Source organism: Apiospora phragmitis (genome assembly GCF_038363925.1).
Source record: "Apiospora phragmitis strain CBS 135458 chromosome Unknown utg000005l:1.0-4161743.0:1.0-4166827.0, whole genome shotgun sequence".
NCBI lineage: Eukaryota > Fungi > Ascomycota > Sordariomycetes > Amphisphaeriales > Apiosporaceae > Apiospora > Apiospora phragmitis.
The window spans coordinates 2,533,466-2,559,720 of NW_027117403.1; the positions used below are offsets into that span (position 1 = coordinate 2,533,466).

Here is a 26,255-nt window from a genome sequence, read left to right on the forward strand (position 1 = left end):
GACGTAGCATAAGCTCAGATACCCTGTCGCCGATTTCACCGTTCCTGCATGCAGGACTGATTTGGAAGTGAGATTTCGTTCCTGGCACAGGAAACATCCGACTTCGACACGGTCAGATGCAGGGGCCAAGGTCTGGAACCCCTTTGGGCTCACTTCGCTCGCCACATAATCGAAGACGGAGGATCCGCGCAATATCCACATCCAGACGCGTCCAGTCCTCCTTCAGCGAATGCTTCGCTTACGAGTCACCATCTAGAAGGCCTAAGGCCAGGTCCGTACGGAATTCGGAGAACTTCGACCGTATAGTAGTCGACGCTGAAAAGCCCAATCGCTGCACGAAACGCAGGCGGATAGATACGGAACTCACTGTAACGAATAAGGTACTGATCATCGCATGCGTATATGGAGCTTTCGTTGACAGTGCCTGTTTTTAGCAACATGCCCATACCGATTAGGTGAGACGCAAGGAATCGATAGTGCAATCGTGACCTCAGCAGCATGGCGATGTGTGATCCTACAAAATGGATTGTCGGCTAGAAGGAGCCTCAAGAGAGTCACGCATACATCGAAGAACAAAATAAGGAAGGATGGGAAAACAAGGAACTTAGCAAGAAATTACCAAAAAGAGAACACCGCCCCCTAAGCTGAGCAAATTCCATTTCTCGAGAAGGAAGGAGCAACCCAGGCTGTCCCGTTCAGGCCAAATCAAGTCCAATAACGTGACTTTCGACTTACCACCGACGCGACACGCTCCTGGTCGAACCACGCGGCTGTTTAAGCCAATCATAAATCAATACATATTTCGCCGCACGTGGTGACGGCCAGGAATATGAGCGAAGATGCCATCGTAGCCAACCGAAGAAGTGATGCGTAACGTAGAATGTATCTCAAGCAAGCTACACCTAAAGGAGATGCGCTGATATATCGCGAGGACCACGGCTAATATGGACCGACCTGGTATACTAGCCTCTGATTACTCTTGGCTACCGTAAGTTCAACCTCGAGGGACTCGGTTTGCCTTAAGATGTAGTTGAGTTTGAGTGCAGTGGTCGTGCTGGGCACGTCCCAACAAGATAATATGGCAGAATCATCGAGCAGCCCAGGCGGGTTCGTTTGAACGAGAGTACTGTGTTACTTTACGTCTGTGGCGAGCTATACGGCTTGTTTCTCAGTCAGACTTGATGATAATAATCCGTTCCTTTGGACCTGGCCGCGGGTGAGCAAACGCATACCTAGCGATAGGTCTTCTTGCCGATGGAAATCCTAAGATGGCCACTGCCACCGCGCGATATCACACTGTCCATCTGGACATTGTATCGCCCTAAATATCGCTTCAACTTACGGTCAAATGAGGAGAAATCGATCCGCCTGCTCTACTATTTCCCATGTTAGCGGGGTCGCTCGGGGCTTACCACAACACTACTGCCACCCTTGCTGATCTGACCATCCACTCTCACCTGATAACGTGTACTCCTGTTCGAAGCCTGGTTCAAATCGAAAATTACATCTAGCTGTGAAGAACGATTCGTGGGCTGAGAGGGGTTTGGTCCCCTATTCCATGCATCTCAACTCCCCTCCTCGAACCTTTTCAGTCATGCGAGACCCTACCTACTTAGCCTAGTACCGGATACCTTAGGTAGCAAAAGAGCTGGCGACTTTAGAAAATCCCGATGGGCCTCACTGGCCGGTGTCAGTAAGACGTACACACCATCCGTCAATGTAGAACAAGAAGGTGTCTGGATGAATGACTGAGAGGCGCCAGTCCGAAACCCTTCTATATGCCATGATTCGGACGGGGCCGCTTCCCTCACTTCTCCAGGACTCTTCCACTGCCCACGGCCAAGGTCCTATCTGCGTTATTGAAAGCCTTGTTGGTTTGTCGGTTCCCTAAGCAGATCGTAAGCGATTGTAGTATATAGCAAAAACGCCATAACGAAACGACGAAGCCCCTATTGTGTCTCCTTTGAAAAGGGGTCTGGGACGACTAGACAGGCAAAACCAAACAAGCAGTCGGACGTTCGCGAGTGCTGCGGCCAACAAGAAATCGTACGTCCGGTGTGGTCCGCAACTCCCCCAAGCCCCAGCGGCAAAGCGAAAAGATGCTCGTCAGAGGTCTGCTACTCTCTGAGTCGTGAGCAAGTCAACAACGAAGAACGGAATCAGAAGTTTGTTGCCTTACGTCTGTTGTTAAGGGTGATTCAAACCCTGTCACCGCAAGTCTCCGTCAATGACTCAAAAGAGCCATGCGAACGACGTTCACGTGAAACAATCTTCGTGACTCGCCGGCGCAGGATCTGGAATATAAATCAACTATCTGAATATACCATGGCCTTTCCCATTGCATGCAACTTCGAGACGTTCTCGCTATGATTGCGATGTCTGCCTTGTGGTATCGTGTTCGCCCGCCCGCCGGCTTGGCCAATCGCCAATCGGCTACTTGCTGGCATTTGACCCCCTTTTGATATAACTGCCGGACAAACTCCCAAAATGAGATGCAGCACTCTTCGACTTCCCAAACACGATCAATCACGTCGGGTGGCTTATGCTGCATGCCTAGACTTTGTTTGACGAATGGTCCAAAGACGAGAGATAATTGTGTTCCATTTACCCTATACAATGTGGTGATGGTTGATGAGGCTGCCCAGTGAAACAGCGTAGCCACTGCTGGGTCTCTTTCACCAGCAACTACTTTCGTATGAGGGGCCTGCCTTTCGTGGAAGGAGCATAGGCTGATAGATGTTTTATCCAGTTTGTTTAAATTCAAAAGTGGTATCATTTCATCCTTGCTTGATCTTGTGTTTTGTTACCCTGCTAAACATATACCTCCAGGGGCCAATGCTCCCAACATAGAGACAACCAACGCTTATGTTATGATACAGTCTTCCCACAATAACGTCGGATATCTGGTCCCCTGTGAGGATTCTATCAACGGCAGGGACTTTGTTGTCTGCCATTAATGCCCCTGCCATGCTCATACGGGGTGTACTATCCGTCGCCACTCGCTCGCTCCTGTACACAAAAGAAAAGCAGCGGTCTGCATGTATGAGGTGTCCAGGGAAGGGCTTGAAATGCGGCAGCAATCGTAGAACGGAAGATCTACTGTACACCGAAGCCCAGAACTCCTTTAAACCGCGCTTGCTATTGATAAGACAATAATGACCGCTTCATCAGGCAGCAGCCACTGTGGTCATCGAGAGGCGGTTTTTCTTGGCTGCCTTGGCTTTGGCGGCAGCAGCTTTCTTTGCCGCGTCGCTCTCTTCTGTCTTTTGAGAGAAGTCCTTCCACTTCCTCCAACCGTCGAAGTCGATAAGGGCTTGCATGCATCCCCATTCCATGACCTTTCTCTCCAGCCACACGAAGTTGACAGGCTATAAGTCGGTCGGGTAAGCAAGAGTGACCGGAACATACTTGGTGAGAGCGGGAAAAAGGAACGTACCTTGGTCAAGAAATCATTACAGCCAGCAGCCAGAGCTTCGTGTCTGTCGCTCTGCAACGAACTTGCCGTCAGAGCGACGATGATGACCGGGCTCTTAAACATTTCCGTGTTGGAAAGCTTATCCTCGTCAGCAGGCTCCGCCTTCACGTCCTCGGGAGCGCTGCTCGCCGAAGACGAAAAGACGCCGATGGAGTTGACCTTTTCCAGTCGTCTAATTTCGCGTGTAGCCTCGAGGCCGTTCATGACAGGCAGTTGAATATCCATGAGCACCAAATGGAAACCACCATCTCTCCACTTGGTGACGGCGTCGCGGCCATTCATGGCCGTTTGCCACCGCACCTTCAATCTTTTAACAAAAGCCTCGAGCAGCTTCAGATTAATAATGTTATCTTCGACAATCAACACGTTGATGGGTGGAACTCCGCCATTCAGCATACCCGGCGGGAGCGAGGGATGGTCCACATTCTTCTTACTCTTCTTGGCTCGAGCTGAAGGGCGAGGGGAGGATATCCGCGGAGGAGGGGGAGTTTCCACGCGTTCTGGGATGGGCGGTGTTGGCATGGGCGGTGCGCTCGGGGCCTGATGGGGGTGCGGGTGATGGTTGGAGGATTGTTCTGAAGAAGCAGCTGAGTGAGTCCTTGATCTGGCTGGCCTAGAGGAAGAGTAATGCGTACCAACGTTGGCCGTTCCAGGCGCCGACGTGTGTTGTACGTGGCCGTTGGTATTTGCTGTGGAGATAGGAGAAGCTGTGTGCAACCGTTGTATCTTAGGACGGGCCGCTCCGAGTCTCCTGGAGCTACCAGGTGAGGGCAGAGGAGGTAGCTGTCCATTACCTAGGATTGCCATGGATGGAGGCAAGTGGAGGGTATGCGACCCGTTGGTGAGAGCAGTGCCGACTGGTGCCGGAGCCGTAGCTAAGCCATGGGAATGAGCAGGTGGAGGGTATGGCGGGAAGTAATCAGATCCCGACTCATGGGGCCGGTCGTCAGCGTAGAATCGGGGGTTGGGTGAAGCCTTCGGTGTGCGCCGGGTGGGTATGTCGATCAGAAGGGCATCGTCAACCGTCTGTCCTCCCGTAAAGTAGGCATCGAGTGTCCTTCCCATAGGCTCGTCGGGTTGTAGAAGACGTTGATTCTGGTCCCGAGGGCAGACTCGGAGGGTCAAGTCGGGAGCGTCAAAGTTGCGGCCTAGAGAGTTGGCATATTTCCGCAGGATTAGCTCGCGCACGTCGTCTACCAAGTCGTCCTCGTTGATTGTGATTAAGGTCGGCGAGGCGCCAGGGCGCTTAACCCAGATTTTCCTGGTCACCATGGTTCCGCTTAAGGGCAGCAGCTGGTCCGGATCTTCGACGTTATAACCAGCGTCCTGCGCATGTCCCGAGTTGAGAAGGGCTTTGATGAGGGTCGTCTGCCGAGTCGGGACGATGCTTTGCTGTCTGCTGATGCCGGGCCGAGTAGCGCCGGGCGATAGGGGTAGTCGCGGTGAAAACTGGTTGAGGTATGTAGAGAGCGTCGGTGTTCCTACATCAGGGCTCAGAGGAAGTTGCACGTCGTGGTCGGCGTTGTTTTCGTCGATGGGGATGTCGAGATTGGGTGGAGGAGCGGCACGGGTGGGCGATGCAAGTGCAGGTGACACGAGGTCAGGTGCAGGTGCAGGAGATGCAAGGGCTTGGCGTGTCGGGAGCGACGGGTGTTCGGAAGTAGTGATGGCAGTAGCAGCAACGTTGTCCCGCGTGGTGGGCGACGCGGGGTGTTCGTTGATACTGGGGAGATGGTGGTTGTTGGTACTGTGACTGTTGTTAATGGCGGCCGCCGTTGATGGTGGACTGCTAAAATCTTGCCGATCAATGCCCGACTCAGTGGTGTGATTAGAGTTAGGACTAGCTAGCGTCTCACCACCACCTCCGTTGTCCGTAGTATTTGGTTCGCCGCCGCCGTGAGCCACCACCATCCCGTCGCTAATATCCTTTGCCTCTTCTTCTTCTTTCTGGCTCCTGTGGTCGACTTCGCTGCAGCGTGATTTTTCAGGGTGCTGAGGTGTTGTGGACTCGGTAGACCTAGTCGTAGATGGCCTGCGCTTGGGGCTGGTCAAAGAGCCACGATCTCCATAGCCGAGGAGCACGCGAGGAGAGCGAGGAGAGCAAGGAGACTTGTTTTTGTGATGGTGCTTCCGATCCCTGCTATTGTCCGCGTTCTCTTCATCGTCGCTGTGTTCGTTTACGTCGCCCGAAGTATTGGTGGAAGAGGCCGCATATCTCGAATGAAGGTCGCGTGTTCGGCTCGAATTTTGGTGTCGCAAACTTTGGCCGTCGCCGCTGCTGGCTCTACTCGATGTGACTGAAGGGGCAGTACTATTTCTCCTCGTAAACCTGGCTCTGATGCGCGCCTTGAGGTCGACCATTGGTAACATCTAATCAGATGTCTGTGATGCTTACATGGGATTTATCCCACGGCTGTGGTTGCAAATTAAAAAAAAGATTATTAAGAAAAAAAAAGGACAAACTGAAGAAGCTCGATTGCGTGCAATGCAACGCCAGCAGTGGAACAAGTAGGTCTCGAGTCGAAGGCAAGTTGCTACTGCGAAGACATCAGATGATTCTGGGTCTCGGCCTTGACTTGTTGTCGGTCATTTACAGGTCAGAATACCAACGGAGGAAACAGTCAACATTCATTCACATCCTTCCTAAGATTACATATTGCACCAAGGGAGCTACGATGAAGATCAAAAAGAAGCCTGAGGGCTGTCTGCTCCGGTTAATGGGAACTCGGCAGAGCCAATTGTCTAATTGCATTGGCTCGCCCAACGCCGGCGCACATGCTCGCTGCAAGGATGCGTATAGATATGCCCGCCGCGTTGAACAGCTGGCGAGCTTTGCTTGGGCACCATGGTTGAATAACAACAATAACATTACATGGGACGTACGATTGTATTTCGCACAGCGCGTTCCCCGTTTTGAGCTCCGTCCCATGGCGCCCCACGCGGCCACGACTGCTATCCTTGCACCCCATTCGCCCCCGACATGATCCTTTTTACTTTTATATAGACAATGTACAGGACAGCTCATAGCTGACTTTTCTTTTCTATTTCCAAGACCGCGCACGTATGCCCAGTCATGCCTTCTCTCATCGCTCATGAGTTATCAGCATGGCTCACGACGAAGGCAAGGCAAGGCGTCGACTCAATAACTAACTACACAGCAAGACAGGTATTGCTTGGGCCTGTTCAGGCATGGAAAGTCGACAGACGATGGTCTTGCTGCTAAGACCCCTGCATATTGGTTGTCAAATCTTTAGTCGACCCCACCAGTCCACCTCCCATAGTGGCAGAGTGGCCACCTCTCGACAAGCTCGGGGCATAAGCTCGATCTCTCACAGCTCTTCCGATCACAGGGAGACGCAGCATGGAATTATGCAGCCGTGGCCGTAACAAGCAATTGCACATTTCTTCGGCGAGGGGACTCTACATTGCATACATTATTGTGTAGATACATGATCTGATCTGTACGTACTCCGTAGATACTGTACCTAAGAAAAGTCCCGAGAAGTGCCCCAGTGGACAGACAGCCCTACGAAATTCTACTTTTATTCCATGTCCCAAGAACTGCTGTCAATTTGATGAAGTCATAGGGTAGAAACTACCAATTGATACTGTACCTCTGCCTCTTTTTTTAGACCAGGAAACTCCCTTCGCATAGCGGGCATAGCGGGCCGCTGAACGACACTTGAATCAGGTACCTGCAAATATTCACTCAAAAACGTTTATCCGAGGTGGATCTTCCAGAACAATTTTCCAAAACGACTGGCCGCTCTCCGATTAGCTTTTTTGATACAAAACTCGGCCATTCCCTTGCAAAACCAACTTGAAAAATTCTTTTTCTGTCCCTTGGGCCCGGATCGGTTGGCAGTTGATCTGGTTTCTACTCAGGCACTGTCATGCCGCCGAGGATTCCCACCAAGCCGAGTGCCTCTTCGGCCTCGGCGCTGGTGCGCAGCAGCTTTGTATCGCCATGCACATCGCAATGTCTGCCCAGCTGTAGAGCTGGCTTCTCTACAACACCGAGTCGAGAACGCAGTACGATTCTGCGTCGTGACTTCATGATGTGGCTAAAAACTAGAGGGGCCAAGTACCGTCACCCCAACCCCGAAGGTGGCCCCAACTATCTGGCATCGAACACACCCTTCCCCTTGAACCCTCAGTTCCGAAGCGACCGTGTACTAGACGAACAGGCGCGCGAGTTGATTTGGGAGAAGGTCATGAAGAAAGGCGAAACTCTCAAGGCCGTCTCGGCTGAGCTCGGCGTCGATCTGGCCAGGGTCGCTGCCATTGTGCGGTTAAAGGAGGTGGAAAAGGATTGGATATCAAAGGTTCGTCTCCCATATTTGCAATCCTTTCCTACACGGCCTCACTTCCATGATGATATCCAACAAAAATTCGATTAGTCTTTAAGACACATATACATGGTTACAATCTGTTGCGAGCCTCTCTGATCTCAACTCATGGCCTTGATCTATTCAAAACACACGCTACCTTCTCTTGGCCTCAATGCTAACGCAGAACTTTTTGAATTAGGGGAAACGATTAGCAACATCTTACTCCAAGGCTATTCTGAATATGCTTCCGCTCAAGACCTTCAAACCCGGAGTGGAGAATCGTCCTCTTGAGGCCATTAACGAGATACATATCCATACGGCTACTCAGAAACAACTCTTCTGGCCTACGGCTGAGTCAAGACAGTTCACCCGAGAGGATGCTGCCAAGGCTTTCCATGCGAAGATGTTGTCAGCGGATAAGCGAGTGCCCCATCCCGAGTTGATTCGGATGGAGAGAGACCTGCTTCGGGACATGTCCCCTGATGAGGCCAGGGCTCGCTTCATCAGTGCTGCAGAACAATCCGAGCGTCAGGCTGCTGAAAAGCAAAGGAGGAAGGCCATGGATGAGGAGCAAGCTACTAAGAAAGTCAAGACGTCGCGTTTCGAGTTCCGATTCAAGGAGGTTGATTCGGAGTTGGTTGGCAAGGACGGTCGCGCCCCGAATGTGGTAGGCTGGAAGTACGGTATGCCGCATTACGACCGGAAGAAGGGTCTGGTCAAGATCCCCACCAGCGTTCCTTAAAGAAATTAGGTGTCAGTCACCATTTGTTGTATCATATAGCGCAAGCCTGTACGAGCTGTATATTGGAGTTCTGGGGTGTAGATACCAAGCGTGGGCGGGCATGGATGGCGTTGCTACACGTCTTTGCATCTATAACCGAGAAAGGGTATACTAGGGTCTATGTACCCTGCCTTTGTACAAACACCAAGTCCAGCCACATCTATGGGTGCGACGGGACCTTAAAGAAATCAGAATAAAACACCCAAACTCCAACTACGAACTGTGGGCAGCCTTGTCCACGACCAAGTTCTTTCTAAGTTGCTCAATGCCTTCTGGTGTGATGAGGCCCAAGTCGACAACGCACTTCTCTACTGAGCCGTAGTTTTCCCGTATCCAATTGAGGTGTACCTGCATATTCCGTGGACTATTCGCGCGAGTCAGTCAACCAAATTCAGACTGCAGCTGCAAATAGGAGGGCCACTCTTTTGAGGCGGCTGAAAGATGCCGTCGCAGACACACTCACTTAGCACTAATCATACGCCAGGCGCCAGCACGGTTATTCGCCATCGCTTGATCTCGCAACAAGAAGTCCATGAGCTCCTCGTGCCGCGACTTTAAGCCGGTGTCGGTGAGATGGTACTCGGCAACGACAGTCTCGTCGTCGACGCCGCAGAGAGAGAGAATGAACGCGCAAAGCACGCCCGTCCGGTCTTTGCCCGCCGTGCAGTGCATCAATATCGGTGACGGGTTGTCCGAGGAAGAGAGGTGGGTCAGTATCTTCTCATACGGCTTGTCGTTGCTGCTGGCCGCGAGAAGGATGTTTTTGTAGGCTTCCAGAAAGCCTCGCTTTGAGAGACGGTCCGGTTAGCTAGGGCGCATCGAGGCAGCTGGGCGAACCAAGATCTTCTTCACCTACATCGGACTCGTCGCTATACTGCTTGAAGCGCAGCGCCAGCGCCGTCGGCGAGGAATCCTGGTCTCTCCATACGGGGGCGAAGACCCTTTCAGCGCCTTCCCACTCCTTCACCTGCCGCTGCCCGCCCTCTGCGTCCTTCTATATCGTCGATGGGGAATTAGCATACCAAAATTGCTTATACCCGTCCACACGTCACGGGGGCACAACCCACCTTGATCTCGTCGAGGGACCGCAGGTCATAGACCTTCTTGATGCCGAGATCCCGAAGTTGCTGGACCCCTTCATCGGTCACTTTCGAGGGCTCGGAAGACCGGAAGACTACGCCGCGCTTGATGGTTTTCCCGGGCTGCGATGGGATGGGGTGTGGCACGCCGCCTAGGTCCCGGAAGTTCGGGAGCCCCGGGATGTTGATGAAGGGCGGCGGCAGTTCTTCTTGGGCCGTTGCCGCCATTGTGACGAAGTACTACTACTACTACAAAGTGACAGGTAAGGCAGGTATAAAGCGGGTAATGAATGGGCAGCAGGCTGGCTGTTGGTGAGAACTAGAGACTCCTTGGGTTCGCCGAAATCACAACGTTCGAAAATATACAGGTTGGGTAAGCAGGTTAGCTGTGTTCAGGGAATAGGAACGGACTTATGGGCGACATCGGGGGTAGGCCCGAGCCGATCGTTTGTTTTATGAAGTCAGGCGCTCTAACTGCGGCACAGCAGCTGTACATGGTGAATCAATACGGAGTACATGTACGCATAATTGTCAGGGGAGGGGACCGGATGATTGGAAGACATGTGCAAGTTCAGCACTTAGTCCATTCAGTGTACGGATACACATGGTGGAGCCGATTGAAGGAGTTTGCAATTCTATGGTCAATGGTCGGGTTGTTGGAAAAGACGAGACCTGTGCCTGCGTTAGGTAGACGTCGATGTAGCACATTACACGACTGCGGGCAGGCTTCGCAGGCCCAGGTCATACCATATATGTTATGAGTTCCTGAGCAGTGCATTCATTGTATAAAATATACTAAGCCAAGCAAGCCACCCCTTGGCTGCAGTTGATCACCAGATAATCCGTAGAGTGACCCCGCTGCTCACCTCATTCTCATTCCAGCCCCTCTCTGGCAACCCGCTTGCCGCACTTCCTCTACCTAACCCAACAGCCATTGCAAGAGTCGACTCAAGCCTTTCCCGTCCCGCGAGGCCAATTGGTCTCAATGTAAGCCGTATGGTTCCCTTTTTGGACTTGCTTGCATACAGTCTTGCTCCGTTTCTATTCTGGCGCTGTCCTGTGGGTGAAACTCGAGGCCAAATGCAGTGAGTGACTGGCTGACACCTTGTAGCCTCCTCTACCATGCTCTCCGAGTCATGGGTTCCTAAACCCAACTTCACACCTCGACTTGAGCACTGTTTTTCTACTTCCCACTTGCCGCCCACCAAGAAACATATCCTTGACATAGCCCGTCTGCACAAGTCATTTCCCTTTCCGCCGATTATGCCCTCTTTCCTCACCGAACGAATGCTACTTCTGCTGCCTATGGCAGTGGGGGCTAGTTTGCTTTGCCAGCTCAGCTTCAACGGCAGTGTATTGCAGAAAGCCCGGGCAGCCTCCAAACCCTTCCATGTGTGCCTGCTGCTAGGCGGTGGCGTGGACGCGGGAAGTCTCAAGGCGTTCTGTTCGACGATTCTGGTAGCCTTGGAGCCCCATAACGAGGTACCACTGGGCTAGCCTCTGGTGCGCGCACCGTACGCCTGGGACGCCGGGTGCAAGACCTTGCGAGCCTTACGATTTCGCCCAGTCCAGTCATTGAGACTGTGATGAGGCTCATTGCTGTCTTTTTCCTCTTCGCAAGCCTGACCACGGGCGTAGGTATTCCACACCGCCTCCATGCGGCTCTGGCTTCCGGCGATCTTATATGTCTCGCTTGCAGAACTGGATCTGCAATGCAAATGCAGTTTTCCCTGCCCTCTCGCAGAGTACCACCGCATAAGTATTCCTAACATGGGGGGCAAGGCGGATGCTTCAGACAGAGTTGCCTAGCAATTGAAGTGTGTATGCGTGTAAAAATGATGAAATGTAGGGTATTCTGGCTCCGGAGCCGAACATCTAAGGTGATAAGCTGGTGGTATAAAGGAGATTGAGTAGCCTGCCCCGTGCTTTCCAAAGGAGAAAAAAAATGGATTCCTAAATTATTTTCCAACCCGATGATTTAGAAACCCTTCCACTGCGCCTCTTCTGATCGTATACTGCCTTCATCATCTCGTACCGCGGCGATACAGACACTCTACACGGTCTTCCTCCAGTCAGATGGGTTGTGCCTAGTGCGGACTCCTCCTATGATGGGCTGTGCCACGACACTGGCGCCGTCTCCCTAATCCTGAGCTACCTCATGTATTAGTAATATTTCATTGTCAGGTTGAGAGCCAGCCAGCCTGGTACTTACACTATCCCGAGTAGGTCCCGTCGTTGAGGCCGCGAGGCCGTTGACAGAAAGGACAATAGGCGTCCAGCGCGACAGAGTTGTTTCCACCACCACATTTTGACTGCGACTGGGTTAGCAACATGGCACCAGGACTTCTTCTCATCACTTACACAATTCCAGCGGAGAATCTGGTTCTGGGTCGTCGAAGAAGTACTCTTGCCCTTCGATCCGATGTGAACATCCTTGGTATGCTTCTTGCTGTCATGGTGTTTGCTGCTGCTACTCTTGCGGCCAGTCATTTTGAAGATGACTTAATGGATATAGTGCTGAGTACGCTTGGTCGATGTCGTGAAGTTGGGTTATTGCAAGTTATCAGATGAGTGCCTCCCTTATTCTGTCTGTCTTCCTGATCTTGATACTGCTTTTTTGATGGATATTCCCGAACTTATACTGCAGCGTCTCAAGGCCCAAAGTCGACTTGTACTCGGGGAGGACACACCGAAGTTTCAATGACTGCACTGCTATGTGGCTCTGGCAAGTCTCGTGACCGGGACGAAGCGAATGAGAAGTCCAACGCCGGGGCGAGGCCACTTTCTTGAGGTCTGATGTCCAAATCCTAGACGATGTGCCTCGCGGGAGGATTTTGCCAGACCAATAAGCATCGCAACAAGGCTATTTTCCAGTTTTTCACCGCGGGAGACGCAGCGGGATGCTGTTTTGTAGTATTTCTGGAAGCCATGGGTCCCCATTGGGCGTAAATCGCCGGATAGTGATAATATACTGGCCAGTTGTTCCATAATCCTTTGGTGTGATTTGTGTCAGTGGCCACAAAATTCATCGAATCCGATAATACCATTGGGTAGCAAAGCAGATAGGAGATTTTCCAGTTACGGACACGGGGATCACACCTGGACCATACCCGGTATTGAGAGGAAGCATGTGTGTTGTAATGGGGTTGTATGCTCCATTTTGCCTCCTTCCTTTCTGAGGATTACTCCTGGCTGACTCTGGGGAGCCTACCATGGCTGAGCTATCATATGGCTTCACCTCGCCTTGCCTCACATAGCTTCGTATACTGCAGTAGAGCTGAGCATGTCTTTGGACATAGTCCTGTCTTGTGACCGACGTTTCCACAGTTCCGGCGTACTCGAGGGCAGACTCAAGAAGCGGTATCAAGGGGCTTCGCAAAGCTCAGGGCGGCATGACCTCGTTTCCGTGCTGTTCTTGCGTCGTCTTGGCCAACCTTGCTGCCTTCCTACCGAATGGGCGACCGAGCAGTACAGAGGAAGGCCCCCATTATCACATATGCTGGAATTTGACTCGGCCATGCCCCTCCTCAGCCTGGTAGCTGAGCCAGGGGTGAGATGGCTTCGCCCTCAAAGAGGCTTCACTCTTGATTCCTTGTAACGCCCCTCGTAGGCTTTATGTCTGACTAGGCATGGTGGTAGCTCATCTTGCTTTCAGACTGCCCCATGGATGGGCTCCTGTACTGGCATGAGCCAGTATCATCCGCGGTTGGTGACACCAACATTGCTGGTCAAGTGAGCCCATATGTCCTTTCATCTGCCATCTGCCCTCTGTCTTGTCGCCACCATAACAAAAGCCGATGGAGCCCCCATATGGGACGTGTAGCTCTAGGCATAGTTGTCTTAAGTTCATTATTTTCGTTTCTTTGCTTCCGTATCGTTGTTGTGTCTTGGCAGGTCTGGTATCATCGGAGGGGTTACCAGCCCAACCAATGTTGGGTTTCGAGCAACGTTGTGCCTTAAGATCCAGGCATCGAAAGTCTGTCATTTTCCTTACTCCATCCTGTAGGACCTCCTTCGACCTGCTGTACCACTTCGAAGACGCAGGAACGTCAAAGTCGAGTCGAGTGGATTCTCTGGTGTTCTTATAAACACGGTCTGCGATGCGACTGAAAGCCAGCGCGTGTTGGTCCACGTCACGATTTCCGTCATGCGGCTCTGTTTCAACATAGTTAATGTACCCCGCCAGCCTAATATTGGTGTTATGCCAGTCGCCTGAAAGGAAGGTGTTGGCGTGCGCCATCTTCGCCCCATCCGTGTTGGGGATTGCAGCCATCAGGAGTGACTGACGAATCAGCTTCGTTGTTTACAAAACTTGACATAAGTGTTTCATGTCGCGTTCAGCGCCGTCCGGAATATACGAGAACATTTGAGAAGGAAGTCAGGTCTTCTGTTCTAGGACTGATAGCTCCTGCCATGATGACGACCACGGTCAGCTGAGTCGCGTACACCACTTCGTCCTTGGCTGCACCTATGGTGAACAGCTGAAAGTCCAAGCCAGTCAAGAGATGTTGCTAATATGCATCATGGGCGGTCATATGGAACGGTCGGGCGGTTCTACCTCGGGATGTTCTCAGATATGCTAGTCAACTGACGGCTTCTGCTGAGGCTCAGGAAGGGGTCTCTGGCGGCTCCGCAAGAGGGATAACCCCTAAAGATGCCGTGAACGAGTCCAAAGGCCTCGGAAAGTGTACGAACCATGATTGAAGTATTCGAGACCATTGACCCCTGGAATCCCTACGACAGGAGAGAGCTATGGAGGTGAGCTTTTGCCTGATGGAGAGATACATGGATATTATAACCCATTGAAGGTCGGCAACCCCTGAGCTCCAAAATGCAGCAGACTTTCAGGATAGAGGGATCGGGCTGTTATAATAAGGCTCGTCGCCGAGCTTCATGAAGCCTGCACACTGCTTACTATGTCTGCGTGCCCATGTGCAATACCAGCGAACATATTTTAAGCATTATGCTGATAAAAAAATTACTTAATCAGACGTCCCTATTAGCAGATGGCCATACTGACTTTCTCTCTGCGGTGAGCTCGATCAAGACTTAAGGGCTTACCGTCCAAGAGGTGTTGCACTTTGGCCCCAGCACAAATACCCCCTAGGCTGCATTTTCCGGCGTCTCCGGCCTTCGCTTACGGAATCCTATCACGACACGATCAATTCCGCGAGAGGGATCTCCAGGAAGTCATAGCGAGCTTCTGAGCGACAAACGGCATGTAGCCACCTCGGCCCAGGAGATGTTCTAAAGTAGTAAAGCCCGTGTGTTACAAATTTAGCGACGACCGTCATCTTCATACAGGCAGAGACAGAGGCATATAGGGGTGCTCTGGCGAACGAGCCAGGTTTAAATCCGCTGGTAGGTATATCCTTTCAACCTGTAGCTATCAATCCTACAGAAAAGAAAAGCTGGTGTAGGCTATGCCTTTTGCCCGGCATAATCTCGCTGTAGGGACCACGTTGATTTTCCCAAAGCAAAGCTGAGCGAAGAAGCCAACGAAGGCAGGGTTATTTGTGGCAGTCCTACATTGATTCAAACCAATTGTACATTGGCCTTATTTCTCAAGGCGTGAGCAACATTGCATCCCGTTAAATCGGCAAACAGGATGTTCCATATGAAATCTAGGATGGTCGTGGAACGAGCTCAGCAGGTATGTATTCTCAGATAACAACAAGCATCCTCTAGAAAAGAAGGAGTTAGTTTACCATGGAAGACTGTGCCCCAGTAAACAAATAACTTTTGAGCCTTTAAGGAATCTCAGGGGTCACTAGTGACTGCAGCTTTGTTGTTACTCAGCTACAAAGACCATAATATAACTCAGATCGCCATCGACGTTATTGTTCTTTATTGAAGTCTTACGGTAGTATGTTCCATCTCGGTCACTGAAGAACAAACCCCTTGTATCTCGATCCTATTCTGCCAGTACTTATAATGTGGGATGAAGCCTGGTCGCTTGAAATGGCCCCTTAAAAGATCAATAAACGTCACCTGATAAGAAAAGCGCAGCAAATCGGAGCTGCACAATATTATTTCGTCGATACAGATCAGCACGAACCTATTAGGAAAATGGGTTGGCAGATCTTCCTGAACGAGTTCGCTTGCGGATACTTCGAAATCCGGCGTTCCGTCGAGACCCCGTCGGTGGAGCTGCCGAACAGCGGCCCCAGCGTCAAGATGAGCCTTCAGGTGCTTTCCGGGCGCTGCAAGAAGTGTCCCGGAAAGATTGCACGGGCATCGTCGTCTGCTACAGCTGCGGGCACCCCATGGCCGCCGGCGTCAGCATGTGGCGCTGCCAGCAGCAGCAGCCGGGGAGAGGACAAGGACAAGAACCACAGCCACCAGCATCCGAAGTACCTGGCGGTGCCGCTCCTGGAGCCCTGCGACCGGGACTGTTGCGACAAGAAGATTCGGCTGAGGGAGATCCAGCCGCTGAGTGCGAGCAAGGTCAGAGAGCTCGAGGCTAAGGACTACTCGCGATGGGCGCCGGTCATTCCTCCGCGCACCTGCTAAGAGAGGTAAGGAAGGTATTGAGCAAGGACAGGCAGATTGAGGTAGGTATCCGTATGATGAAATGCCGGGGGCGTGTAGGTGCTTGCGCCTTGCTTGGACTTTTCCGAAATACTGAGCATTATTTAGCAGGAACCTTCTCTCGGTGCTGTGCGGACCATGCGGACAACATTTCTCGAGATGTATCCTGATTCCTGAATCCTGATAGGTAGTATTAGCGTAAATGGTGGATAGACCGACAACACACCAATTTCTGACGGGTATGCAAAGCGCTTAACAGAATCCCCTAATTTAAGGCCAGACAGGCTGACAGGGTCTCGCGAACCGCGCCAGTGACGTCACAATGCCGCCAGGAATCATGGAAGTAGAAGTTCCGCTAAATGAAGGCGCGAAAAAAACCACCAAGAATTGAATGTACGACATCATTCCCTGTCCCCTCTCCCGCATCCTCTCTCTCCCTTCCTTCATTCACGACCAGAGCGCTGCAGAACATACTTAACTAGGACGGGCTGCTTCGTTATATTCTTCGCATGCGACAGTAGGAACAACACCATATTGGGATAAACAGCCAATCTCTGTTTTAATAACGCGCGCATACGCGATCCGGGTTTGCCAAGATGGGTTTCTTCGGAATGACCCTCGCATACATTGCATTCACTATCCTGCACTTTTTCCAGTTCGTCCTGGCGCTTGTCGTCTGTGGCCTTTATGGAGTCGATCTCGATCGCGCCCGCAAGGCCGGCAAATACACTGATGGCAAATGGGTAAGTCAAGTTCCCGGTCCAACAAATCATTCGTGAGTGCATCGCACCACATCTGGCCTTAGCCATGCTGCGAAAGCGGCATTGCTTGCTGGATCAACCCTTGATATAAAATTGCATATTCAAGATCCGTCGACTAACACTGAATTCCAGGTCTTCGCCGAAGTCGTGGGCGCTCTCTCCGCCCTGACGGCCATCCTTTACTCGGTCCCCTTCATCCTGCGCTTCGCCGCGGTTCCCGCCTGGAGCTTCGTCATCTTCGTGCTCTGGGTCGCCCTCTTCGGCCTGTTCGGCAACATGTACATCAAGGAGGACGTCGAGGGCAACGGCGACGTCCAGCGCATGAAGAACGCCGTCTGGGTCGACCTCGCCAACATGCTGCTGTGGTTCATCGGCACCGTCGCCGGCGCCGCCTACTGGTGGGTGCACAAGGACCGCAAGAGCCGCTTCACCGGCCGCGCGGAGCTGGGCCGCGGCGCCTCGGTCCGTTCGTCGGGATGGAAGGCATAGATGATTTCACGTCATCTGCTTGTTGGAAGAGACAATGTCTGGGGAGGAAAATCATGAAGAAGGGGAGGAGTGAAGGGGAATCCAGCGAGTATGGTTTGGAAATGATGGAAGCGAATGTCGCTTCGCAGCGTGGTCAAACAACACTTGCTTATTTGGCGTTTTGCACACGATACCACGAAAATGACGGGCATGTTTCACGCAGTCTCGAACATATACCATTTGATTTTTTCCCCCTCGGAAGGTTTTGCGTTCTGTTAGGGCTACGAAGGGGAATTACATGAGAGGAGAACTTTGTCCCTATAATAATTTAATACCGTCAGCGCTATCTTGATTTACCCACAAACCGCAGTATCGACTTTTCGGCTCGGTATCCGCTGTTGTCCGCTGTAGCGCTTGAATCAGGCGCATCTTACGAGTCCAAACTCTTCTCAGTCTAGGTAGCGAGAGCGGAACGGTGAAATGTTCTGCGCCTTCTGGAAGGTGGAATATTTATCTCTGATTCCACACTAGACACACTCAAAGACTAGATGAGGCTGTTCGTCAAATGCTTGACTACAGATAGAGGACATGAACGCAGGGCGAGTCAACCAGATACCCACATGCGGGCAAATTTAATTCGGGATACAAGTCTGCTGCTATATCCAGACAGTGATAATCTACATCAAACGAACCTGATGATTGTCGATGTCTTACAGTAGTGCTAATGTGCTTATTCATGTAGGCGTGACTTCATGTGATTTTACGTACGGTGTATCGTCATCATCTAAAGAAACCCGGCGCTGCGCTCATTTGCGCTTTGCGTCGAACGCAATCAAACAGGCGAGAGGATTTGAGATGGTGCTATGAAATGCATGGTCATCATAAGCTTAAGAAAAAGGCCGGCGGCAATGGCGGAAAGCCTAGTAAAGACGAAGATGCTGGGATGATCGTTGCCCATTTCAGGGGCGTCGTGAGCGGACGGGGGGCGCTTTCTCCATCCTATGTAAGGCCAAGGGTTCCTTCTAGCGCGCGTGGGCTGTTCACGACGTCATTAGGGGATCCGTCGCGCCGGCTAAGCCCAACGACAGTCACATTGGCAGATTGACAACCTGCCTGACTCGCGAGAGCGAGAGAAGGGAGAAAGAGGAGACAAAGGCAAGGGTCTGAACATGGGGAAATCTGAAATGCGGCGGAGGGTGACATCTTGAACCTAGCCTTGGCCCACCTGGAAGAAACGACAACGACGCCAAAACAGCCTGCTTGCCAAGGCTTGTCGTCGCTCCTGCCCAATTCCACAGGGAGCAAATAAACATGTCGGAAGAACCTCCACCAGAGCCATCTTCTTTCGAAATTTTGCCTCCTCCGTGGGCTTTTGATAGAGTTCTCCCGACAACTCTACATCATCGTTGCGCATCGTTGGGCACGGAATGATTGACGATCATTCCCACACTCCCTCCTTGCCCCCCTGCAAGAGGATTTCTGAGAGGATGGTCCCTGCTGCCCCCGACTTCTTCGGCGGAGGGCTAACCTTGTAGAGTGCTAGTACATAGTCCCTAGCGAGCGTTGATCAGCGTGATCAGCGCCGGGCTATCATGGAGGTACCATGGAAGAGAGAAGCGCCCTTCTCGCACGAAAAACGAGAAAGATTAGGGGAGCTTCGTAGCTGCTGGTTTACTGGCAAGTTGGGTTTGGCAATGAAATCCGACATTAACCTGCCAGCTGCATCGCACTGCAGGAGTTGCTGTTTTGGGTGTTTTCATTTCGCCACTGGGACATGGCTGGGGTGGTTTCGGCTCTTGTATGACGATATATGAACATGACTGACCCAAATAACAACGAGACCACGCTGCCACGACCAGTTTGTGGGTGTGCCTCAGGAGAACATGGAACGACATCTGAGGGCAGCGCCAGCAGCCAACATGAGAGTTGCCGACGGTAAACGACCGCTATCTGGCTCAGAACACTTCGAAGAAGGAACAGCGCTGTCGGTCTCGCTCTTTTCTCTTCCCTCCTCTCTCTCCTTCAATCAATACGATTGCCTCCACCCTTGTACACCTGCGATAGGTACGTACTGGTAAGCCACGTATGTATGTAGGCGTATGCTATTGATTCAGCGATTAGTCTATCTTCAAAGATAGATAGCCGAGAAACGATTTACATAGACTAAGGAACCCCGGCGGCCTCTTTCCTTCCCGTCTCCAAGATAGATGCTTGTCGCGGATTATGAACATGTTTCAGCATAGCCAGAAACGTAGTCCATGTGGGGAACGCCATGAAACTCACCTGGGCTCTCTACATGCATGTGGCTGGTGTATCAGTAGGTGTATCTGGTATCCCCAGCATGCAATTTGAGGAAGTGGTCGATCAAGAGTGCAGGTCCCATTGAAGAGGGTGACTCGTCATATGCAGGCGCCGAGCTAGTAAGTAGGAGCCAAATACATTGGGAACATTGCACATATCATCAATTGCGAGTGTGTAGAGCACAGTACCTTGCTGAATTGGGAGACACTGGCTTTGACCGTTGATGGAACCGAGGGTAAACAACGTGAATCATTCAGAAGGCTGCAGGCAAGTCAAGGAAATTTGCCCTGGACGAATCCCACAATGATGCATACCTGGTGATGGGATGCTGACCCCTCGAACCATCTCGCCTTCACACCAATCAGCAGAGGACCCTGGACCGAGTATGATGACATTCAGCGAAACCTAACGCCAAAAGAGGCTCGGCGGGAGGCAACTCTTGGAATTTCAAGCGGCCGGCTGGCGGGAGTCGGGCGTATGCCCAAATGGATGGGTCAGAGGTTCGCGATTGGGTAGGATTGAGCCCGGAGTGTGAGAGTGTGGGTGTGTGAATGTGTGTGTGTGTGTGTGGTTGAGATTTGATGGTCTGTTACTCCGTAGTCTAGTTGGTGATATGTATCTACGGCAAAGTTCCACTGCTCATCCCCCTTCTCCTCTTCTCATTTCTAGGGGTCCTCTCAGCTCGCTCGCTTTCGACGTGCTAATTTCTGCACGGATTTCGAAGTTTGGGTGCGATTTACGGCCGGCCGATAAGATCTAGATCATATAGAGTAAATGCGCAACGTACGAAGGATATGATCGCCGCAGCGAAAGCAATACCTCGCTAATTCGCCGTCGAGATAGTAACCTTACAGTTAGTTCATCCTTTTTAATGTCGCCTCTTTAACGATTTAACGAACAGCAGTATTGTATGAAACCGTGGCCATAAGCCCTGTCAGATAGGTAGATGCATGTTTGTAGAGTATGTACTTGACTCAAGTCCGGCCTTGGTAAACTATGCCTGAGGGTATGTACATATTTATGTCTGGTCCATTACGTAAATGAATGCCCAAGGAGAGTTTGAATAAGATCCTCAAGTCGGCTTGTTATCTATCCATTGCAGCTTCAACATATCATTGAGCAGCTCTTTCTTTGATGAGAGTATATTGCATCCTCGAGCTGGCAGTTCCCAGAGCCCGCCTGCAATCTCCCTGCTTGCATGTCCCGACGCATTGTTCCTACATGATTCTGTCCCAGGGTGTGTAAATTACCTACATTACAGCGGGCAGGTGGCAGCTGCAAAGGCCGCGAGGCATTACTGTGGTTACTTTGATATTTCTTGTTCTCTTTCCTTTCTTGGTCTCCAGTCCCAGCAGTCCCTCACCCAAATGCGGAGCCAGTTCCACACCCGAATCCCAGATATGCAGTGGAGCCGTACAAGCGCCTAACGACGACAAGCCAGGTTGAATTCTGAATCACTCAACTCACAAAAAGGCACGCAAGAGCTCTGGGCATCCCTGGGCATCTTGCGGTATGAAATTCTCGGGTTGCCCTGTCTATTTCATATTTCAATTTACTTGCTCACAAAGAGAGTCTGGGAGAGGGCAATCGAGCAGGCAAGCAACATCGACACCAACCGTCAACCAGAGTTATTGCTGCCTCGAGCACGCAGAGACCCTTCATTAAACCAGCGCTGTCGACTGTGCGGTCAAATCTATTACTGCCCTCCACTTATTACAGTACACCACATCCACATCCTCATCCACACACACTCCTACTGTACACCATACCATACAGTACAGTCGCAGCTACATTACATACGACTAGGCCTAATCGCTGTCTGCGGCTACCCGCAAGGTTGTCGCTGTCGTTGCTGCTGCTGTTGCCCACCTGCCCACATGGTCACGCCTTCAACACAGAAACAACCCAGGCAGCATCATTTCCTATACTCGGATCTCGTATCGTATCACTGATGTTTGACACACCTGTTTTTGTGCAAGGCAAAGTGCTCTTACTCCTCGGGTCATCTGGGAGGAACTTGCTATATTTAGATATACTCGTTGGCTGTCACCCAGAACTGCCTGTAACAGAACCTCGCCCATTTACACTGCATTCCTCAACCTTCAGTTCCCAGAGCAATACTCGCCAGCTTGACAGCAGTTTTCTGTTTGCAGCACCACCAATATATAGAATAGAGAGCCGCCTCAGCAGCCGTTCCTTCCAGCCGAAGCCATGGCGAGCTTTGGTCGTTCCCTCAAGCCCCCGTCGTACTTTTCGGCCATGGGGCGACGTCCAGGCATGCCAGGACGGTCGTTGTCGAACAGCACCGAAGCTTCGTCCGCGCCAACGTCGCCGGGCGACTTGAACCCCGACGAAGTCCACTTCTCGCCCAAACCGTCTCCCGGTCCAAGCAACTCGAGCCTATCTCGCCGCCCCGTCGATATGCACCCCAAAGGTCCCGGTACGTGTCTCTCTCCTTTCCTTTATTGATTCCCCTGGACTATGCGAAATGACTATACACTGCCCTTTGCCCGCTTTCGATGGATGGTCGTGTGTTCGCTGCACTTTGCCATTTTGAGTCAAGCGACCCGTGCATTCCAATCACACTCCATAGCCTAACCAAACAAACCTATTTACTCTCCATTTCGCCGTCGGTCTCGTGTCGTCAAATAAAGGGTGACACCAGAACGGTATGGTGGCTTTTCCGACCATGCCGTTCTTGCCGAAGCCGCTACGAGGGCGGGCAAAGCTGTCCAATCCGCTCCCGAACCGGGCCCGATATCCGACAGAGGGAAGGCTTGAACGGTGATGGGTGGAAAGACTGTACTTGGGAATCTGGGATCTGGCGTACCAAGGACCCGAGAAGTACAAGTATTTCTCACTAGACTGGCACAGCTGAGCCGCCTGCTGCTAGGTTCGATATTACCTAGGCCGCTCTCCCTCCCCCGCTGCCCGCTGCCCGCTATACCACCCAAACCCTTGCCTTGGCTTGCTGCTTGCCTTACCTAGCATTTGCATCGCCCTTTACCCAGCGGTTACATTTGTTACTGTTAGTTGGCTCAGCGGGGTTACTCATGCCACGCCATGCCATCAGCACATACATACATATCATCCTCCTCGCTCGCTTCGTCGTTAGGCTGGGGGGCACCCACATCATGAACCAGGGTCTTGGTCGGGGTTAGGTTTTTTAGGAGGGGACTTTCTTCATCTAAAGCCAATCCAGGGACCGCGCTTTTCTTCAAGCCCCGTCCGCCGCCTGGCATGGGATTCCAAGGTTTCCCCCCTTTAGTGGCCTGACCTTTTGCATGCTGTTTCCGCCGCACCTTAAATACCGTCAACTGTTCGTTTGCGTCATGTAACGATGCTAAGGCCGTTCGACAATACAGACGATGCACCCTTGGACACTGCAACTGACTCGTCTATATTACTAGACTCCCCCAAACCAGTTCGCAGTCGCCCAATCGCCATTGAATTGCCTGTCCCGAAGAAGATTATTTCCAGCAGCTCGTCTGTTTACACCCCACCTGCCCCATTGTCGGCTCGTGGTGATGCTCCTGGGTAAGTCCCGTTCCCGTTTCCTGTCAATCATGCACCCTTAAACTCTATTGTCCAAGTTTTGCACCGTTTCATCTGCACCGCGACGGGTACTGCTACTGGTTGACGCTGTGGTGTTTCGATTGGATGAAGCCATACACATTTGTCAAGGACATTTATATTGCATTCATCCGCTGACTTTTTGGTAAATGTGCAGTGCCTACTTTCCTTTCCACGAAGAACAGAGTCGGGTATATCACAGCCATCCTTTTCACTCAGACGCTTCCGAAGCAAAGCAACGGTCAATCCAACGAGGCACGCGGTCCAGATCACCTGAACAGCAACCCGACTCAGCACCTGTGACTGGTCGAGCGCCCCCAGCAGCCGTTGCACCAATGCCGTTCACGAGACCTGATTCAGCGTCGACGGCACCTTCACCAGCCATGAGCTCGAGCGGCGCCAACACGCCAGTGACTTCGTACATTCCCAGCGGGGTTCATGCCAGCCCCTTACCAATGGGGAAGTACTACCCTTCTAACTACGAGGCTCGAAAAGAAGAAAAGCGGTCGCAACATCCACGACCTACAGCTCCAAACCCTCAATCCATGAGTGTGAAATCAGACACTCAAGTTCCAATGTACCGGCCAGACACATCTTCTTTCATGGGACACTCGCGGAATGAGTCGGAAGCCAAACGGAGGCTGCAACAATATCAGCGTGATATGATTGCCCAAGCGACGCTCGCACTCAATGGTGGGAATGTTAATGCGGCGGCCTTGAATGCGATACAACTTCGCAACATTGGTTTCACGAGTGTCACCAAACCGAACAAGCCTCGTCTTGAACCCCTTGGAAGCCCCGGCCCTGTCACCCCTATGGAGCTAGAAAGCACCGATGATGGCTATATTGGGGCTCGTGTCGCCTCGTCTGGAGATAGCGCGCAGATTGAAGAGATCGCGCGTGCCATCCGAGCAGACGAAGAGAGAAAGCGACGTGAAGGGGCGAGTTCACCCGCAGTCGAGCTGACGAGCTGAGTCTTGCACAGCTATATTCCTATGCCAGGGCAGATAGTTGGGCGCCTACAAGTTCACCATATATACCCTTCCGACTAAACCAACCAAAAAAATCCAACAAGCATTAGGAGATTACCTTGCGCGACTTGCTTGACAGAAGCCAACGGGGTCTTGGACATCCCCAACTGACCTGTTGATACCAGGCAATTATGGAATGATGGACCAAGAATTGGATGGCCGTGTGATCGTTTCTTGGTTCACTGGCCCTTCGATTTTCTGTGCAAAGCACCGACGGGCTTGACGTATGTGGGGAGGCGGACAACGCCGTTGGGAACCCCAGCATTTATGGGGATATTGCTTGGTACGGTGCAGTCGATGGATCGAGCGTTTCTCACCCTTGAGAGCAATTCGATGCCTTCGACCTTCTCCCACCCCGCTTGAAGTTTGTCGTTACGGCGCACGCTGCGCAAGAATATGGTCCCCGGATGCCGGATGGACATCATCTTGACTTTGATATCTCAGTTTTGTTTTTCTTTGCTGTTCTACGCCTATCTAAGGAGGGGAGAGAGGTGGAAACGGATTCAGTAAAAAGCTGGCACCCATTGCGGGCTTGCGAATCCGTAGCAGAATGATTGAACTTTCTGATTCAGCTTTCGCTATAGACTTTCAACACGGAACAATTTCGTGTCGCTGCTTTGCTGGGTTTAGATGCATCGTCACCACTTTGCCTCGCTACGAAATCACTACATTTAATTGGTGCAGGTATGCGTAGGATAGAGGAAATGGAAAGAAATGAGCCGGATAAGGCATCACATAGAATGGAGGATCTAGGGCTAAAGGAATTCCTGGGTATGCTGCTAATAATAGTGGTAAGAATACTTAAGTATATTATAATTAGATAATATAAGGTAACGTAGTCCACGGTCTAATTAAATATACGGTTTAATTAAACACTTTTTAAGACCTCGTATAATAAAATATAAATTTATTTAATTATTACGCTTAGAATTAATTAAAATAATTTAGAATTATTTTCGTTAAACGCTTTTATATTATTTTAATAAGTACGAGTATTATGCCCGGGCTCTCTATAGATTTTATAGCGTTATAAGCGCGTCTTAAATATTTTTATACGACTATTCTTTTTTACGATTCGTTTTATAACTATTTATTAATATTCTTTTAAGACTATAAGTCTTTTTTAACTTATATATAAAGTGATCTTTTATTTTATAGCCGGTTTTTTTTCGTACGGCGGCGCCGGCTAAATATTTTATTTACTTCTTATAATGTAGTTACTTTATTTTTTAAAAAAGCGAGCCGGTATATAATTTATATTATACCTTTTATAATTTAATTAAGTTTAATAAAAATGAATATCGAGGAGTTATTTTAATATTATGCGATTCGATTTTTTACGTATTTAGTTTAAGACTAAGTTATAATTAAATTATTTAAGGGTTTTAATTCTTAAGGTATAAATAGGCCGAAAGAGGTCGCCGGAGGCGTCGGCGTACGTAGTTTTATATTTAATTATAAAATAACATGTTTTAAATTATACGGTATAAGTCCTGCCCCTTAGAAACCTCCTTAGATATTTAAAACGGTGAAAGTCGCCTGGAACGCTTTTAAGAACACTGGTAAGAAGTCCTCCTTTAAGATATAAATAAGATACGCCTATATAATATAACGAACGTTATCTAAGTTTTAAAAGAAACCTAGTAAAACGTACTAGGGTTTATGTTTAATAATACGAGAGAGTATTTAAACGTGTAATAAAAGTCCATTTTTATTAATATAATATGTAATAGTTATAAAAATAAAGGTAATTAAGGTGTATAAATTTAAAGATATTTATAATAGAGTTATTAAAGTTATTTATTTTATTAATAAGTTAGATTAATATTTAAATTAATTATTAAAATAAAGAATATTTATATAAAATATATAAGGAACGTTTATTATTATATATTTAAATTTTTTTTTATTAATTTCCTTAGCT

The 26,255-nt window shown here is 50.5% G+C and overlaps 9 protein-coding genes across 9 annotated transcripts; 6 read left to right on the top strand and 3 right to left on the bottom strand.

The window, feature by feature from the left end:
• Positions 1-3,167: 3,167 nt before the first annotated feature.
• Positions 3,168-5,836, bottom strand: PG994_004795 (response regulator mcs4; the record flags this gene model as incomplete). The annotated part of the gene is made up of 2 exons (XM_066856204.1): positions 3,168-3,368; positions 3,437-5,836. The coding sequence occupies 2 exons, from the start codon at positions 5,834-5,836 to the stop codon at positions 3,168-3,170; spliced, it is 2,601 nt and encodes an 866-aa protein (XP_066718371.1).
• A 1,532-nt stretch (positions 5,837-7,368) lies between these two features.
• PG994_004796 (mitochondrial 37S ribosomal protein mS45) lies at positions 7,369-8,548 on the top strand (the record flags this gene model as incomplete). The annotated part of the gene is made up of 2 exons (XM_066856205.1): positions 7,369-7,800; positions 8,006-8,548. 2 exons carry the CDS (start codon positions 7,369-7,371, stop codon positions 8,546-8,548), a joined length of 975 nt encoding a protein of 324 aa, XP_066718372.1.
• A 252-nt stretch (positions 8,549-8,800) lies between these two features.
• PG994_004797 (tyrosine-protein phosphatase) lies at positions 8,801-9,894 on the bottom strand (the record flags this gene model as incomplete). The annotated part of the gene is made up of 4 exons (XM_066856206.1): positions 8,801-8,951; positions 9,051-9,373; positions 9,444-9,581; positions 9,655-9,894. The coding sequence occupies 4 exons, from the start codon at positions 9,892-9,894 to the stop codon at positions 8,801-8,803; spliced, it is 852 nt and encodes a 283-aa protein (XP_066718373.1).
• A 2,103-nt stretch (positions 9,895-11,997) lies between these two features.
• On the top strand, positions 11,998-12,456 carry PG994_004798 (uncharacterized protein; the record flags this gene model as incomplete). The annotated part of the gene is made up of 2 exons (XM_066856207.1): positions 11,998-12,187; positions 12,323-12,456. The coding sequence occupies 2 exons, from the start codon at positions 11,998-12,000 to the stop codon at positions 12,454-12,456; spliced, it is 324 nt and encodes a 107-aa protein (XP_066718374.1).
• Positions 12,457-15,735: 3,279 nt separating this feature from the next.
• Positions 15,736-16,179, top strand: PG994_004799 (uncharacterized protein; the record flags this gene model as incomplete). The annotated part of the gene is made up of 1 exon (XM_066856208.1): positions 15,736-16,179. The coding sequence occupies one exon, from the start codon at positions 15,736-15,738 to the stop codon at positions 16,177-16,179; it is 444 nt and encodes a 147-aa protein (XP_066718375.1).
• A 614-nt stretch (positions 16,180-16,793) lies between these two features.
• Positions 16,794-17,447, top strand: PG994_004800 (Uracil phosphoribosyltransferase; the record flags this gene model as incomplete). The annotated part of the gene is made up of 2 exons (XM_066856209.1): positions 16,794-16,940; positions 17,091-17,447. 2 exons carry the CDS (start codon positions 16,794-16,796, stop codon positions 17,445-17,447), a joined length of 504 nt encoding a protein of 167 aa, XP_066718376.1.
• Positions 17,448-21,938: 4,491 nt separating this feature from the next.
• On the top strand, positions 21,939-22,508 carry PG994_004801 (uncharacterized protein; the record flags this gene model as incomplete). The annotated part of the gene is made up of 2 exons (XM_066856210.1): positions 21,939-22,167; positions 22,393-22,508. 2 exons carry the CDS (start codon positions 21,939-21,941, stop codon positions 22,506-22,508), a joined length of 345 nt encoding a protein of 114 aa, XP_066718377.1.
• A 559-nt stretch (positions 22,509-23,067) lies between these two features.
• On the top strand, positions 23,068-24,274 carry PG994_004802 (uncharacterized protein; the record flags this gene model as incomplete). The annotated part of the gene is made up of 2 exons (XM_066856211.1): positions 23,068-23,264; positions 23,458-24,274. 2 exons carry the CDS (start codon positions 23,068-23,070, stop codon positions 24,272-24,274), a joined length of 1,014 nt encoding a protein of 337 aa, XP_066718378.1.
• Positions 24,275-24,510: 236 nt separating this feature from the next.
• On the bottom strand, positions 24,511-24,756 carry PG994_004803 (uncharacterized protein; the record flags this gene model as incomplete). Its single annotated transcript, XM_066856212.1, has 1 exon — positions 24,511-24,756. The coding sequence occupies one exon, from the start codon at positions 24,754-24,756 to the stop codon at positions 24,511-24,513; it is 246 nt and encodes an 81-aa protein (XP_066718379.1).
• Between the last annotated feature and the right edge of the window lie 1,499 nt (positions 24,757-26,255).